The sequence below is a fragment of the Thalassophryne amazonica genome, chromosome 18 (assembly GCF_902500255.1).
Source record: "Thalassophryne amazonica chromosome 18, fThaAma1.1, whole genome shotgun sequence".
In the NCBI taxonomy this organism is placed as follows: Eukaryota; Metazoa; Chordata; class Actinopteri; order Batrachoidiformes; family Batrachoididae; genus Thalassophryne; species Thalassophryne amazonica.
This window is the reverse complement of record NC_047120.1, coordinates 64202318-64217056: the sequence shown is the minus strand read 5'-3', so window position 1 is coordinate 64217056 and position 14739 is coordinate 64202318. Positions and strand designations below refer to the sequence as shown.

Genomic DNA, 14739 nt, shown 5'->3' with positions numbered 1-14739 from the left:
CCCCCTTTTCTACTTTTTTTTTTTTTTTTACTAATAGCCAATTTTACAGCCTTAAGAGTGTGCATATCATGAATGCTTGGTCTTGTTGGATTTGTGAGAATCTACTGAATCTACTGGTACCTTGTTTCCCATGTAACAATAAGAAATATACTCAAAACCTGGATTAATCTTTTTAGTCACATAGCACTACTGTTATTCTGAACACTTCTGTATGCAAACAAATCTGCATGATGACACCGATCGTTATGAACAACATCAAAATAAATTTAGAATCTATCTGAAGTCTTGTAACTGAAATGGTGTGGTGGGAGCAGTGTAAAGTTAAGTGGAGCAGCATGCAACAACATGCAAATAGCAAAGAAGCAGTGAGAGAGGTGAGAGTGACGAGGATGACTGGGTTAGAAGCAGAAACAGTTACCTCACACAGCGGACCCAGAATTTGCCACACCTAAAGCCAGGGAGGAGGAAAAACAAAACCAGAAAAAAAAAAAACAACAAAAAAAAAAACCCAGGCAGCACAGAAGAAAGAAAACGGAGAGGGGAGGAAACCGTTAAAGCTGGAAGCCAAATATCAGACACTCATACATGAAGGTTACTCGCAGTGAAAATCAGTGCACATGCCAATTCTCAGAATACACACAGAATTATTAAAGGTGTAGTCCCTTTAAACATGCCCTGACTTTTCAAAGGAAAAGTGGCTGTAAAAGTAATGATTCTGTTGTGTTATTCTTAAAAAGATGCGTATATTTATGCATACCGGTTTTGCTTTCATATTTTTTAAATTTCATCCATGTCATGGTGTGGAGATTAGTTTTCACTGTGAGTTTAAAGAGTATCATGTTAGAAATTTCCTTGTCAAAGAAAGTTGTGCTTGTCAAGAGAAATTCTGTCCTTTTGGCAAACTTTCGTATCTTAAAACTCAAGAACTGTAAAACCCTCAAAATTTAATTTTTATATATTAATACTGATAAGTCAAAGTTCTGTGTGGCAAAAATATCATTTCTGATCATTCAAATGCTTTTTTTTTTTAATACATAATTCTGGGTTTCACAAATCAGGAAAATGTACCAGAAGCCCCAAAATGCTCACATTGCCTGCTAGAAAACCTGCTGAAAACCTTTTATGACTCTATAGTGCAGCGGGTAACTGTAAGAATAGTTCAAATCCAGTTACAAGCACCAAAATTTGACTGTGTATACCTTTTGGTACATATTGTAGAAAAATAACTTTAGCCATTTGAATTTTCAATAGGGGGCCAAGTAGGGGTCAATTGAAGAATTGCACAGGGGTCAAAATTAAAAAAATGTTCCAATCATATTGAAAGTGATACCACATTATGTGTCTGATGATAATGATTCCAAAAAGGTATAGTTTGGACTATCTGTGACTGAATGTTCTGGAGTTATGGGGTAAAAACAGCAAGAATGGTGACAAAAAAAATCAGTTTCAGTTTGTACAGGGGTCAAAAGTTAAAGTTGCTCCAGTTTTGGTAAAACATGGTGCAAATTATTGGCTGAACTAATAGGATCAACAAATGGAATAGTTCTGACTGTGCTGAATGTTTGGTCTCCAAAGTAAAGGTCAAACAATGTCGATGTCCATTGGATTCTATGACATGTGACATATGTTACCCCGTAATATCATAACTTAGCATGACACATGGTGCAAACTATTCCTTTTTAAAACCCTATTAACTCAAATACGAGGTCTGTTAGAAAAGTAACGGACCTTTTTATTTTATGCAAAAAAAATATATGGATTTGATTCATATGTTTTTACGTCAGCCAAGCTTGAACCTTTGTGCGCATACGTGAGTTTTTTCACGCCTGTCGGTTGTGTCATTCGCCTGTGGGCAGGCTTTGAGTGAGCACTGGTCCACCCCCCTCGTCGTTTTTTCATTGTGAGGAAATGGCGGAATGATTTGGGCTTTGCTCCATCAGAATTTTTTCAGAAACTGTTAGAGACAGGCAGCTGGAAACCATTCGGAAAATTCATTTGGCTTTCGGTGAAAATTTTTTGGGCTTCACAGAGATTAAGGAGTGTTACTACCGCTTTAAGCATGGCCCACAATGGCACACGGCGCGCCGTGCTCCGAGCCGCGATCGAAAGGCAGAAACGACCATTTGATTTCTAAACGGATGGCTGTATGGCTCCGGGACCATCGTGTGCAATTTCTCTGGTTATCACAAGAGCTGGACATCAGCCATTTTCCGGCAGATTTCACTTTTAACAAGAGATTTTGTCATGGAAAGCCGCGCGGAGGCTTCGCGCGTCACAACGGATTCGCTGATGGAGTGAGACAAAGAACACCTCTGTTTTGGAGTGTCAGAGGACAAGCTGGGACATGCCCAGCTCTCCACAATTTCTCTTATACTCACTCGACTGGTAAGCCACTGAAAGCCGAGATAGGCATGTCCCACTGATGATGTGTTGTATCAATAGTAATCCTGCTCAGTACGAGAGGAACCGCAGATTCAGACATTTGGTGTATGTGCTTGGCTGAGGAGCCAATGGTGCGAAGCTACCATCTCTGGGATTATGACTGAATGCCTCTAAGTCAGAATCCTGCCTAGACGAAGCGATACCGAAGCGCCGTGGATTTTCGGTTGGCCCGATAGCTGGGCCTCCCCCCTGGGGGGGGCCCGGTGAGCAGAGCCGCTCGTGACTGGACTGGGGTGCGGCCGAATATGTGGCCACCCCTCTCCTCCCACACAACTCATGTTTGTGGAGAACCTGGTGCTAAATCACTTGCAGACGACCTGATTTTTTATATTATATATATATATATATATATATATATATATATATACACACACACACACACACACACACACAGACTTATATTCTATTTTTCACATTATCTCAGTATTCGTGCACCCACCAGCAAATGTTGCAATATACAGTGATACCTCGTTTATCGCGGGAGTTACATTCTAAAAATAGCCCGCAATAGGCGAAAGTAGTCAGGGTTATTTTTTACAATTACAGATGTTTTAAGGCTGTAAAACCCCTCACTACACACTTTATACACTTTTCTCAAACAGGCATTAACATTTTCTCACTTTTCTCTCGTCTGTAAACACTCTCAAAGTTCAAACCTTAGTAGAAAAATAAGGCTAACCTGTTTTCAGGCCCAAACATTTGTTTGAGAAATAAAAATAAAATAGAACAATAAAATAGAATAGAAAAATAGAACATTTTCCTATCAATAATTATGATGGCTTTTAGAACTAACAAATTTAATTTTAATGATCAACCTACAAGGTTGGACACATAAGAAATTATTAATAGTGACTGACCAGTATTTCACAGTTTCTCTGATCGCGCCTCTTCGTCCTGGCGCCGCTCCGCTGTCGATTCTTTTTCCACTGAGTGACACCTTGGTGCAGGTGTCTTTTTCCGAGTGAAGAACAGTTATGGGTAGTTGTTGGTGCTCTTTTTTCTTCTGGGCGAGAAGATCCTTATAAAGAGACACGCAGAACACAATGCGTGTCGGGGGGTGGAGTTAGCCTATTTTTTAGGGGTGCTCAAATATATATATATATATATATATATATATATATATATATATATATATATATATATATATATATATATATATACACACACACACACACACACAACTATTTTTTTAAACAACCTATTTCAAGTATTATGCCAAAATATGTATTACAAGAACACAGTAATTTTCTTGGGCAAATGGTTCAATCCACGAAGCGCGCCTACATTCATCTCTCTCTCTCCGTCCGCAACTGTGTCTGCTCTGGCATGTGTTTGTGTCACGTGGTGCTGCTGCGGGTGGCACTCATTTAGCAGAGGTGCTGTCCTGTGAGCGCTGGTGGTAACCTCGCCCAGCCGCGCTGTCAAGTGATTGCCAGGCGACTGTCACATTTGCGAGGTATTTATTCACAGTTCATGTCTCTGAATGTGAAGAGCAAGTGCAACTTTCTGAAAAGTGCTTATTTTACTCACCTGGCTACCTATTGCAAAACACAGTATATTGCTCTACAAATTAGTGCACGCTGTGCATGGTCAAATGTAAGATTGATTCAGTGTTGTCTTTTTTTTTCCTCAACTAAATCCTCTTGTCAGCTACTAAATGGTGCTGGCCCTTCAATCTGTGTAGCTTCCATTAACAAATCACTCTCCTACATCAAATACCATGTACACAGAGCTGACCTTAAATGCTTAGTTAAGGTCCTTAACTAAGCATTTCAGAATTAAGACAGTAAACTTTACCACAAAGTTTAATGCACAGCATGATAATAAGTGAATAATTTAAATTCCTACTAAAAAGGCATAAATCATAAAACTCATTTTGTATTTTTATTTGTTGGCAGTAAGTGACAAACCAAGCCTGCACTGCAGTGATGGATATCAGAGCATTTTTTTCAAAAGCAAAAAACCATCAGGTGAGGTTTGTGCACTCTATAGACCTTATGTGATAGGTGTCTTACTTGTGTTACTGGTGTTTTGGTATGAATTCTGACTTTTAAGTCACACATTTTTATTTTTCTTACTTTTAAGGACTTCATTAGATCTTGTCTGTCCTTTCCATGTTTTGCTGTTAATTTGATAAATAATTAATATTCATATATTTCTTATCCTGAACCCATTTATGTGCAGTGTACCATCTATGTTCTCCATCCAGCCTTATAGTGGAGTGCTGCTGCAGCTGTGCTAAACCAGGTCCTCATGCACACGGTACTAAACTCACTGATCAGAACAACTGCAACTACTGTATTTTTATGACTTACAACATGGATGTACGTGCTGCCAGAAAAACTGAGGCAGTTTGTAGAATAAATAAATGAATAGCCAAAACTAAAACACAATCTATAAGTAATGCCTAAAACTGTCTAAATGTAATTGAAAAGTGATACCAGGGTGAGTGTTCTGTACTAAGTACTATGACATAATAATCTGTTAAGATGAAATAAAAAAAAATCTTCAATAACTATAGGCTCATAAGACTAATATAAAAACAAGGATAATATACTGTACTCAGCCTCTGAATATTTCAGACCTGCTCCTAAGTTGCAATTACTATTTCCCCTTGTTACGTGCTGGGCACGTGATTACTTACATTCTTATTTTTGTATTATATTTTTCTCTTTTCTGGTTTATTTTTTAGGTTATAAGTATGTTTGTGTTTTTTTTGTCTATTGATTTTTTTGAATTTTTTTGTGGTTTTTGTGGAAACGCCCCCTCCGTCAGCCTATAAATAGGTTTGTCTGCGGGTGCGTCTCTCTCTCACCTTCTCCAGCTCACTTTGTGCCAGGGTCTGGGCGTGGCTCGTCAGCACGCACGGCTGCCAGCTGTCAGGATGCAGGCCTCAAGCCTTAGGCCTGAGTTTGTCCTGTGAATACTTTTGTAGTGTTGTTTTTGGACTTTTTCTTCTCTTTTGGGCCTGGTGGGACTGGCTGTCCTGTTCTCGCTTTTCTTTGGATTGGGTTTAGGAGTTTTTGCTTTTTTGTTAGTTTGGTGTTTGCAGTGGCTTCGACGGCCCTGTATGGGGTTGGCCCCCTGCAGCACCTGTTGTTTCTGTTTAGCTGGCCTTCCAGACCCCTACTTTCTTTTGTAACTTTTGGCTTCTTTTTGGGACACAGGGAGGTAAGGGTTTTGTTGTGAAACCTTAAGAAAGAAGTGTATCTAACTGAAATAACTCAAGAAGAACGAAGAATTCCTTAATACTTAATAAAATTGACAATTTGACTCTTTCCTCTGCTGTCTGTGTCTCAATGATTATGTTGTGCCCCTTTGGGGTCGTAACAGCCCTCACCACATTAGGAGATTAAATTATTTGTTATATAAACTGCACCAGAACGCAGGAATTTCATGTATGGGCCATTATCCATTGTTAATATGTGTTGTTTTTTTTTTATCATTCTGAGAATGAATACAGCTTTTACAAGCAATGTCTTTACTCTGAAATCAAAAATGTGCTTAGCACCCCTAAAACTGGAAGTCTAAAATCGCCTCTGATGCGCGTACTCTCCCTTCGCGGTGCCGCGACCGGCCTGCTTGACGAGGATGCAAAACACAATGCACTGTAAAAAAGAAAAGAAAAAAAAGCATGCAAAATTGGACTAAAAAAAATCTGCGAAACTGCGAGGCCGCGAAAGGTGAACTGTGTTATAGCGAGGGACCACTGTACTTTAGTCAGCTTTCTCTAATGTAAATATTTTTCTTTTCTTTACTACTGTATGACTCTGGCTGATGCAACAAGTGATTTTCCTCACTGTGGGATCAATAAACTTTATCTTATCGTACCTTAGATGGCAACAAACGCTGCTGAAATGTGCAGCAAAGTCTCAACTGTTTCTTCATTTGAGAAGTTTGCCATGCAAGTCTCCTTAAATAAACATTTTAAATCAGTAATAAAATTCACTGACGTTTTGTGATATACCACAGATAACCAAAGGTACAGTAGTGTTCAGAATAATAGTAGTGCTATGTGACTAAAAAGATTAATCCAGGTTTTGAGTATATTTCTTATTGTTACATGGGAAACAAGGTACCAGTAGATTCTCACAAATCCAACAAGACCAAGCATTCATGATATGCACACTCTTAAGGCTATGAAATTGGGCTATTAGTAAAAAAAAAAAAAGTAGAAAAGTGGGTGTTCACAATAATAGTAGCATCTGCTGTTGACGCTACAAACTCAAAACTATTATGTTCAAACTGCTTTTTTAGCAATCCTGTGAATCACTAAACTAGTATTTAGTTGTATAACCACAGTTTTTCATGATTTCTTCACATCTGCGAAGCATTAATTTTGTTCGTTTGGAACCACAATTTTGCTTGTTTACTAGTGTGCTTGGGGTCATTGTCTTGTTGAAACACCCATTTCAAGGGCATGTCTTCTTCAGCATAAGGCAACATGACCTTCAAGTATTTTGACATATCCAAACTGATCCATGATACCTGGTATGCGATACATAGGCCCAACACCATAGTAGGAGAAACATGCCCATATCATGATGCTTGCACCACCATGCTTCACTGTCTTCACTGTGAACTGTGGCTTGAATTCAGAGTTTGGGGGTCATCTCACAAACTGTCTGCGGCCCTTGGACCCAAAAAGAACAATTTTACTCTCATCAGTCCACAAAATATTCCTCCATTTCTCTTTAGGCCAGTTGATGTGTTCTTTGGCAAATTGTAACCTCTTCTGCACATCTTTTATTTAACAGAGGGACTTTGCTGGGGATTCTTGCAAATAAATTAGCTTCACACAGGTGTCTTCTAACTGTCACAGCACTTACAGGTAACTCCAGACTGTCTTTGATCATCCTGGAGCTGATCAATGGGTGAGCCTTTGTCATTCTGGTTATTCTTCTATCCATTTTGATGGTTGTTTTCCGTTTTCTTCCATGCATCTCTGGTTTTTTTTGTCCATTTTAAAGCACTGGAGATCATTGTAGATGAACAGCCTATAACTTTTTGCACCTGTGTATAGGTTTTCCCCTCTCCAATCAACTTTTTAATCAAACTACGCTGTTCTTCTGAACAATGTCTTGAACGTCCCATTTTCCTCAGGCTTTCAAAGAGAAAAGCATGTTCAACAGGTGCTGGCTTCATCCTTAGATAGGGGACACCTGATTCACCTGTTTGTTCCACAAAATTGACGAACTCACTGACTGAATGCCACACTACTATTACTGTGAACACCCCCTTTTCTACTTTTTTTTTTTACTAATAGCCCAATTTCATAGCCTTAAGAGTGTGCATATCATGAATGCTTGGTCTTGTTGGATTTGTGAGAATCTACTGAATCTACTGGTACCTTGTTTCCCATGTAACATAAGAAATATACTCAAAACCTGGATTAATCTTTTTAGTCACATAGCACTACTATTATTCTGAACACTACTGTATGTTAGATTTCAACACAAAGTAAAACTTGAGGGAACATGAAGCAGACTACACCTTTAAAAAAACAACAAAACAACAAAAAAACAACAAAAAAAAACAAAACACTGTGACGCAGTCAGAATTGTCCATGCAAATGAGTCCTGCCTATCTCACCACGTCTTGCTGCTCTTGCATGTGCTCAATCTTCTTCGTGTACTTCTGGTCCACCTGCTTCACTTCACCCACCAGGACTTCACAGCGCTCCGTCAGGGCCGTCTTATCACCGATCAGCTGAACGCATGCAACAAGAAGGAAAAAGTACTAAGTTTTAATCATGCATCAGCTTAAACTGCAGATAATGACAAACGTGCAGACATCTACCTGATCAATGAAGGACAGGTGTCTCTTGATGGTGGCTTCATAATGTTCCTTCTGGAGCTGGAGGTTCCTACTCATCTCCTTCTCTGTCTCCTTCACAAGTCTCCCCGTCAGCTCCTCCTGCTGAGCCTAACAGTGAACACAGGAGGCGCTGTCAGAACATTCTGCTTATCGTCGCTGGAGAAGATGAAGTACGTGTGCGTGCTCCTCTCCACCCACCAGCGCCGTCTGCAGCATGGTGACAGTGTGTTTTTTCTCATCCAGCTCCAGTTTGATCCTCATCATAGAGCCGGAGCCGTCGGCCGCCGCGATACCGGCCAGATCCTCTTCAGACAACACGGCCTGAGAACACGAAAGATTTAATGACGTTTCCAGCCAGCTTTGAGGATTACTCAGACATGTTGAACACTTTTCAACAGAGGTGGTGGAAGGATGGGGCATGGGTCTAGGTCCAGGGGCAAATAGAAGACCTTTAGATCCACACCTCCACTATCACACCAACTTGTCATTCTTTTTACAACAATCGGCAACTCAGTGATGAGGACTTTTCTCTGTACCCTCATCGCACTCGCTGAGGGGAACTAGTGTCAGGATTTGAAAAGCTGTGAGGAGCCTGCAGCGCTCCAGGATCAAACCTTTAGACCCTGACCTCTCTGTGTGATCCCGAAGTGGTCGAGCGTGGCCTCTCCTGCTCGGATTTCTCCATTTCATCCAGGAAGCTCATGATGCTCTGCAGCTTGGCCTCAGAGAGCAGGGCGCCCCCATCTGGCAGCGCCGGGTGGTGGACCAGCTGCCCGTTGCGCTCCACGTTATCAGTCGTCAGAGAGTTGGAGTCCTCATCCTTTAATATGACAAAGACACACGTTACCATCATGGCACTGTTGGGTTAGCGTGCTCTTTCTGAACGGTCAAAGTGCGCTGACCTCGTCGATCCAGGCATGCTTCTCCTTCTGGTAGAACCTGGGCTCTTTCAGCCTCTCTGGCTCCTCCTCTAACAGCTTGAGGGTGTCCAGTACTTCGGTCAAAGTGGCTTTAGACTGAGGCCTGGTGGACAGGACTCCCTGACGCTGGTCCTCTGCACTCACCAGCCTCTGCAGCATCTCCTGTGAATTTGCAAACATACTTTCTGTTGAATAACAAGACACAGGACTGACGTGGTGCACAGATTACTGATCAGTCATTTTAGTCATTAAATATCGTTAAGGGGTACAGGCGCCCTTTATTCCTTTGCGCCCACCACGCCCTGTACCGGTTTTATTTGCACATTTATGGTTATGTATAGTCAAACCAGCAACACGTCCAACTTCTACCTCACTATTTTTCTTGACCAAGAAACACTAAGATGCAGGAAACTGCCAAGTTACAAACACCTGGATGTTAAAAGTACCCGTCCTGTGGAGGTCACCATGAACTGTGACCAATACCCCAAGTAAGTCCCTTCAACATCTCCCTTGTTTTCAGTCAGGGTCACCACAGTAGATCTGAAGTGGATCTGCATGTTGATTTGGCACAAGATTTACACAGGATGCTGTTCATCATGCAACTCCATACTGAAGAACGGGCAGGAGTGGGGTTTGAGCCAAGAACCTTCAGCACTGAAAACAAGCCACCACTCCTGCAAAGGTGATAATACCCCATAAACAGCATTAATCATTAGCAACAATAAATAATTTTCCCCATCAGGAGTTAAATGTACAACCCCTGGCAAAAATTATGGAATCACCGGATTCGGAGGATGTTCATTCAGTTGTTTAATTTTGTAGAAAAAAGCAGATCACAGACATGACACAAAACTAAAGTCATTTCAAATGGCAACTTTCTGGCTTTAAGAAACACTATAAGAAATCAGGAAAAAAAAAGTGGAAGTCAGTAACGGTAACCTTTTTAGACCAAGCAGAGGGGGGGGAAAAAAAAAATGGAATCACTCAATTCTGAGGAAAAAATTATGGAATCATGAAAAACAAAATAATGCTCCAATACATCACTAGTATTTTGTTGCACCACCTCTGGATTTTATAACAGCTTGCAGTCTCTGAGGCATGGACTTAATGAGTGACAAACAGTACTCATCAATCTGGCTCCAACTTTGTCTGATTGCTGTTGCCAGATCAGCTTTGCAGGTTGAAGCCTTGTCATGGACCATTTTCTTCAACTTCCACCAAAGATTTTCAATTGGATTAAGATCCAGACTATTTGCAGGCCATGACATTGACCCTATGTGTATTTTTGCAAGGAATGTTTTCACAGTTTTTGCTCTATGGCAAGATGCATTATCAGCTTGAAAAATGATTTCACCATCCCCAAACATCCTTTCAATTGATGGGATAAGAAAAGTGTCCAAAATATCATCGTAAACTTGTGCATTTATTGATGATGTAATGACAACCATCTCCCCAGTGCCTTTACCTGACATGCAGCCCCATATCATCAATGACTGTGGAAATTTACATGTTCTCTTCAGGCAGTCATCTTTATAAATCTCATTGGAACAGCACCAAACAAAAGTTCCAGCATCATCACCTTGCCCAATGTAGATTCGAGATTCATCACTGAATATGACTTTCATCCAGTCATCCACAGTCCATGATTGCTTTTCCTTAGCCCATTGTTGTTAGATAAATTACACTGTTTATCATTTATTATCATCTATTAACATCTGCTCATTTGCAAATTGTTCTTTCGGTTTGTTAAAATCTGCAAGCTGTTTCTTCTAGATATTCACAGCTGCAGCCTGTTTATAGTTTTTGGCAAGCTTCAGCAAAACCACTCACTCTGTACCTAAAGATCAGGATGATTCAGTTGTTTGCAAACGTATCTACACATGACACATGAATGATTCAGTTGATTACAAATGTATCTGCACAACATGTTGTGACGATGGACTCAACTCACTCCTCTTATCTTTTGTTTTCCTTACACAATAAAAGAGCCCCGCCAGGAGGTCACAGTCAGAGAAGCTGCATGAAGCTGCCAGCCTCTGCTGTTTCTCTCCTTTGCAAAGCTCACAAAAGACTTGTCAACTCTCTGTCTGAGTTATTTCTGTATGTCTAGCCGAGGTCAAACCTAACATATTTTCTGGTGCTGTGACCCGGATTCGAACCGGGGTTGCTGCAGAAGAAAATAAGTCAGATTTTAACAAACCGAAAGAACAATTTGCAAATGAGCAGATGTTAATAGATGATAATAAATGATAAACAGTATAATTTATCTAACAATTGTAACCTTGTTTTTTTCTGTTTAGGTGTTAATGATGACTTTCGTTTAGCTTTTCTGTATGTAAATCCCCATTTCCTTTAGGTGTTTTCTTACAATTCGGTCACAGACGACTCCAGTTTCCTCCCATTCGTTCCTCATTTGTTCTATTGTGCATTTTCGATTTTTGAGACATATTGCTTTAAGTTTTCTGTCTTGACGCTTTGATGTCTTCCTTGGTCTACCAGTATGTTTGCCTTTAACAACCTTCCCATGTTGTTTGTATTTGGTCTAGAGTTTAGACACAGCTGACTGAACAACCAACATCTTTTGCAACATTGCGTGATGATTTACCCTCTTAAGAGTTTGATAATCCTCTTCTTTGTTTCAATTGACATCTCTCGTGTTTGAGTCATGATTCATGTCAGTCCACTTGGTGCAACAGCTCTCCAAGGTGTGATCACTCCTTTTTAGATGCAGACTAACGAGCAGATCTGATTTGATGCAGGTGTTAGTTTTGGGGATGAAAATTTACAGAGTGATTCCATATTATTTTCCTATGCATGGTCTAAAAAAGTAACTGTTACTGACTGCCACAATTTTTTTTCTTGATTTCTTATAGTGTTTCTTAAAGCCAGAAAGTTGCCATTTGAAATGACTTTAGTTTTGTGTCATGTCTGTGATCTGCTTTTTTTCTACAAAATTAAACAACTGAATGAACATCCTCCGAGGCTGGTGATTCCATAATTTTTGCCAGGGGTTGTATGAGCTTATTTAAGTTTATGAGCTCATTTTATTATGAACGGTTGCTCATTACAATCATAAAACAAGAGCAATCTGAGAATTCTGACGTCTGTCAAGCCAGATCCAGATCACCCCCAAGACTCAGTGGAGTCTTTCATGCCCTAATGTCTATCGGTGGTGCAAATTCGGTGAGAATCCCTGAAGTAGTTTTGGCATAATCCTTCAAAGCCTGTATAAAATGAAATCTGGATCCAGAATCCTGATCCGGATCACCTCCACGACACAGTGGAGTCTTCCATGACCTAATATCTATCTGTGGTGCAAATTTCATTAAAATCCATGCAGTAGCTCTGACGTTATCCTGTTAACAGACAGACAAATAAATAAATGCCGATGATTTTATTACATCCTTGGTGGACATAACAAAACCTCTGCAACATTAGGGGCTGAGGGTATCTTTTAAGAATGCCACATTTTAATTTGCAATTTAAATCTATGTCCTTTACACATGAAAACACAATCTTTAAAATGAGATGAGATCAAATGACAGTCATAGAAGTGATGATGCCTCTCGTGGCTACATACCGTGTGTGGAATGATAACTAGATGTGCAAACGACTCACACTGGTATAATAATAAAAAAAAAATAAAAAAAACATTAATTGAAAGTATCGTCAGTGTGACACCATGATTACTGTTTACCCGAGAGCCTCTGCCGCTGGACAACGCTGGAGACAGAGCCCTGAAGCTGGATGCGTCCCCAAAATCAGCTACAATGTTCAGATTGGAGTCTGTGGAAACACCAACACACACGTCTAAAATTAAGGAAAAAAAAAAAATGAAAAGGAAGTGGAAAACAAAACTTGACGATAGCCGTACGTACGGTCTGTGTTCTTAGCTTTGATGTCTATGGGTGACACAGGGCTGTTGATGCTTGGCGACACTGGACTTTTGTTGCTTGGGGAGATCTTAGGCGGTTTCTTGTGTCCTTCCAAACAAGTGACACGAGCTGCAGGCTCCGCTTCTGTAACCAGCTGTGCTCTCGTCTGCTGCAGTCCCTGCATCACCCCAACAGAGGGAGACATTTAGCAATCAAAAGCTTTAAAATGTTGTTCGTCGTTCAGCTGCCTGTGGTTGCATAGGGTCACCACAGTGGATCCAGTACAGATCTATATTGGGATTTGGCACAAGTTTTACACCGGATGACCTTCCTGACAACAGTCTCCCAATGAAGTACGAACAAAAGCGGGATCAGGTGCACACAGAGCAGAATGACTGCAATCAAAAGCTTTGAAATAATTCCAAAAAATAGTGCCCATGAAGAAGCACACTGAGGCAAATTCCAAATGTCCTTCAGCAAAGCAACAAATACTACTAACACCAACAAGACAGGTATGATAAACGGACCACATCGCTCACCTGGTTCACGGAGATGGGAATTAGGCGACGCTTCTCCACACGCATCAGTTTCCTGTCATTCTCCGGCTGGTGCTGTAGGCCGCCGTATCCATCTGCTCCATCCTCAAACTCCTACACGGAGAAATAAGAAAAACAGAGAGCGACTGCAGACAACGTGACAAACACGTCAAGAGCTAAAGAACAGATGATACAGTCAGACGAACATGCCAGTGACCCCTGGAAGGTGGACGCCATTATACCTCAAAAACATCTCAACACACCAAAAGAGTGACCATGTTACACAGGCACGAACAACTCGTAGCGCCATCAAATTCTCTGCAAAGTTTGCTTAACGTGGTCGAGGGGAAAACTGCCAAAATATAGCATTTATGAATGACGTCTGCTGTACTCCAACAACAGGTTGCTTTAACAGAACTGACTGAAGCCTTAAGCCTTTGAAACCTTGTGCATACGGTCATTTTACCTGTGGCTGGAGTTTCAACATGTTTCAAAATGATGTTTTTGTGTTGCGAACTTTGGTAATCTCTTAAAATGCCTTGTCAGCCATACCGTGACCTTACTATAAGGTTTTCCAGTAGCACCACGGTTGTGCTAAAGTTATACTACTGTTGCTTGTGCACATGGTACAACTCTGGTCCATTACGACACCGGATCATCTGCTACATCAGCTTCGTGGGTAACCACGATCTTCACACACCAGTTTGCCACGGTTATAGACTATGACGTTCCTGGACGCATATCCACAAACGTGAGAAACAAGCTTATCAAAGTTTCCACCAATGCCACCTCCATATCTGGCATGAGCAGTCGTGACAATATGACCAATCAGAGCTGCTTCAGGGATCAAAAGTAGATCAAAGTCATGAAAGATGCCTTTTTCTACCCTGAATGTTTGAATTATGTGGAAATATCACATTCTTACAGGATCCACTGATTAAACTGATCCTGACGTGATAAGTGCAGCGGGCAGTTTTTCAGTTATTTACCTGTGGAAACTGGGAACCTCTGTGAATGGAACTAACAGGAGAAACGGCTCTGACACTGGAGCTCTCGACAAAATCAGCCACGAGATTCAGATTGGAGTCTGTGGAATGGGACAAAAAAAAAAAAAAAATCAATTAGTAGACATGGTAGACAGTCCTCACA

General features: G+C 40.7%; 1 protein-coding gene across 2 annotated transcripts in view; it reads right to left on the bottom strand.

The window, feature by feature from the left end:
* The window catches only part of cep131 (centrosomal protein 131), a 39700-nt gene that overhangs the window by 9719 nt on the left and 15242 nt on the right, over nt 1–14739 (bottom strand). The window contains exons 11-20 of one of the 2 annotated variants that reach the window (XM_034193733.1): nt 14580–14677; nt 13594–13704; nt 13058–13232; nt 12877–12965; nt 9162–9341; nt 8888–9079; nt 8458–8580; nt 8242–8367; nt 8035–8151; nt 419–448 (exon numbers count right to left, since the gene is read on the bottom strand). In XM_034193733.1, coding sequence (XP_034049624.1) covers nt 419–448; nt 8035–8151; nt 8242–8367; nt 8458–8580; nt 8888–9079; nt 9162–9341; nt 12877–12965; nt 13058–13232; nt 13594–13704; nt 14580–14677 — 1241 coding nt within the window. The remainder of the gene's footprint in view (nt 1–418; nt 449–8034; nt 8152–8241; nt 8368–8457; nt 8581–8887; nt 9080–9161; nt 9342–12876; nt 12966–13057; nt 13233–13593; nt 13705–14579; nt 14678–14739) is intronic. The other variant, XM_034193734.1, reaches the window with a different exon arrangement.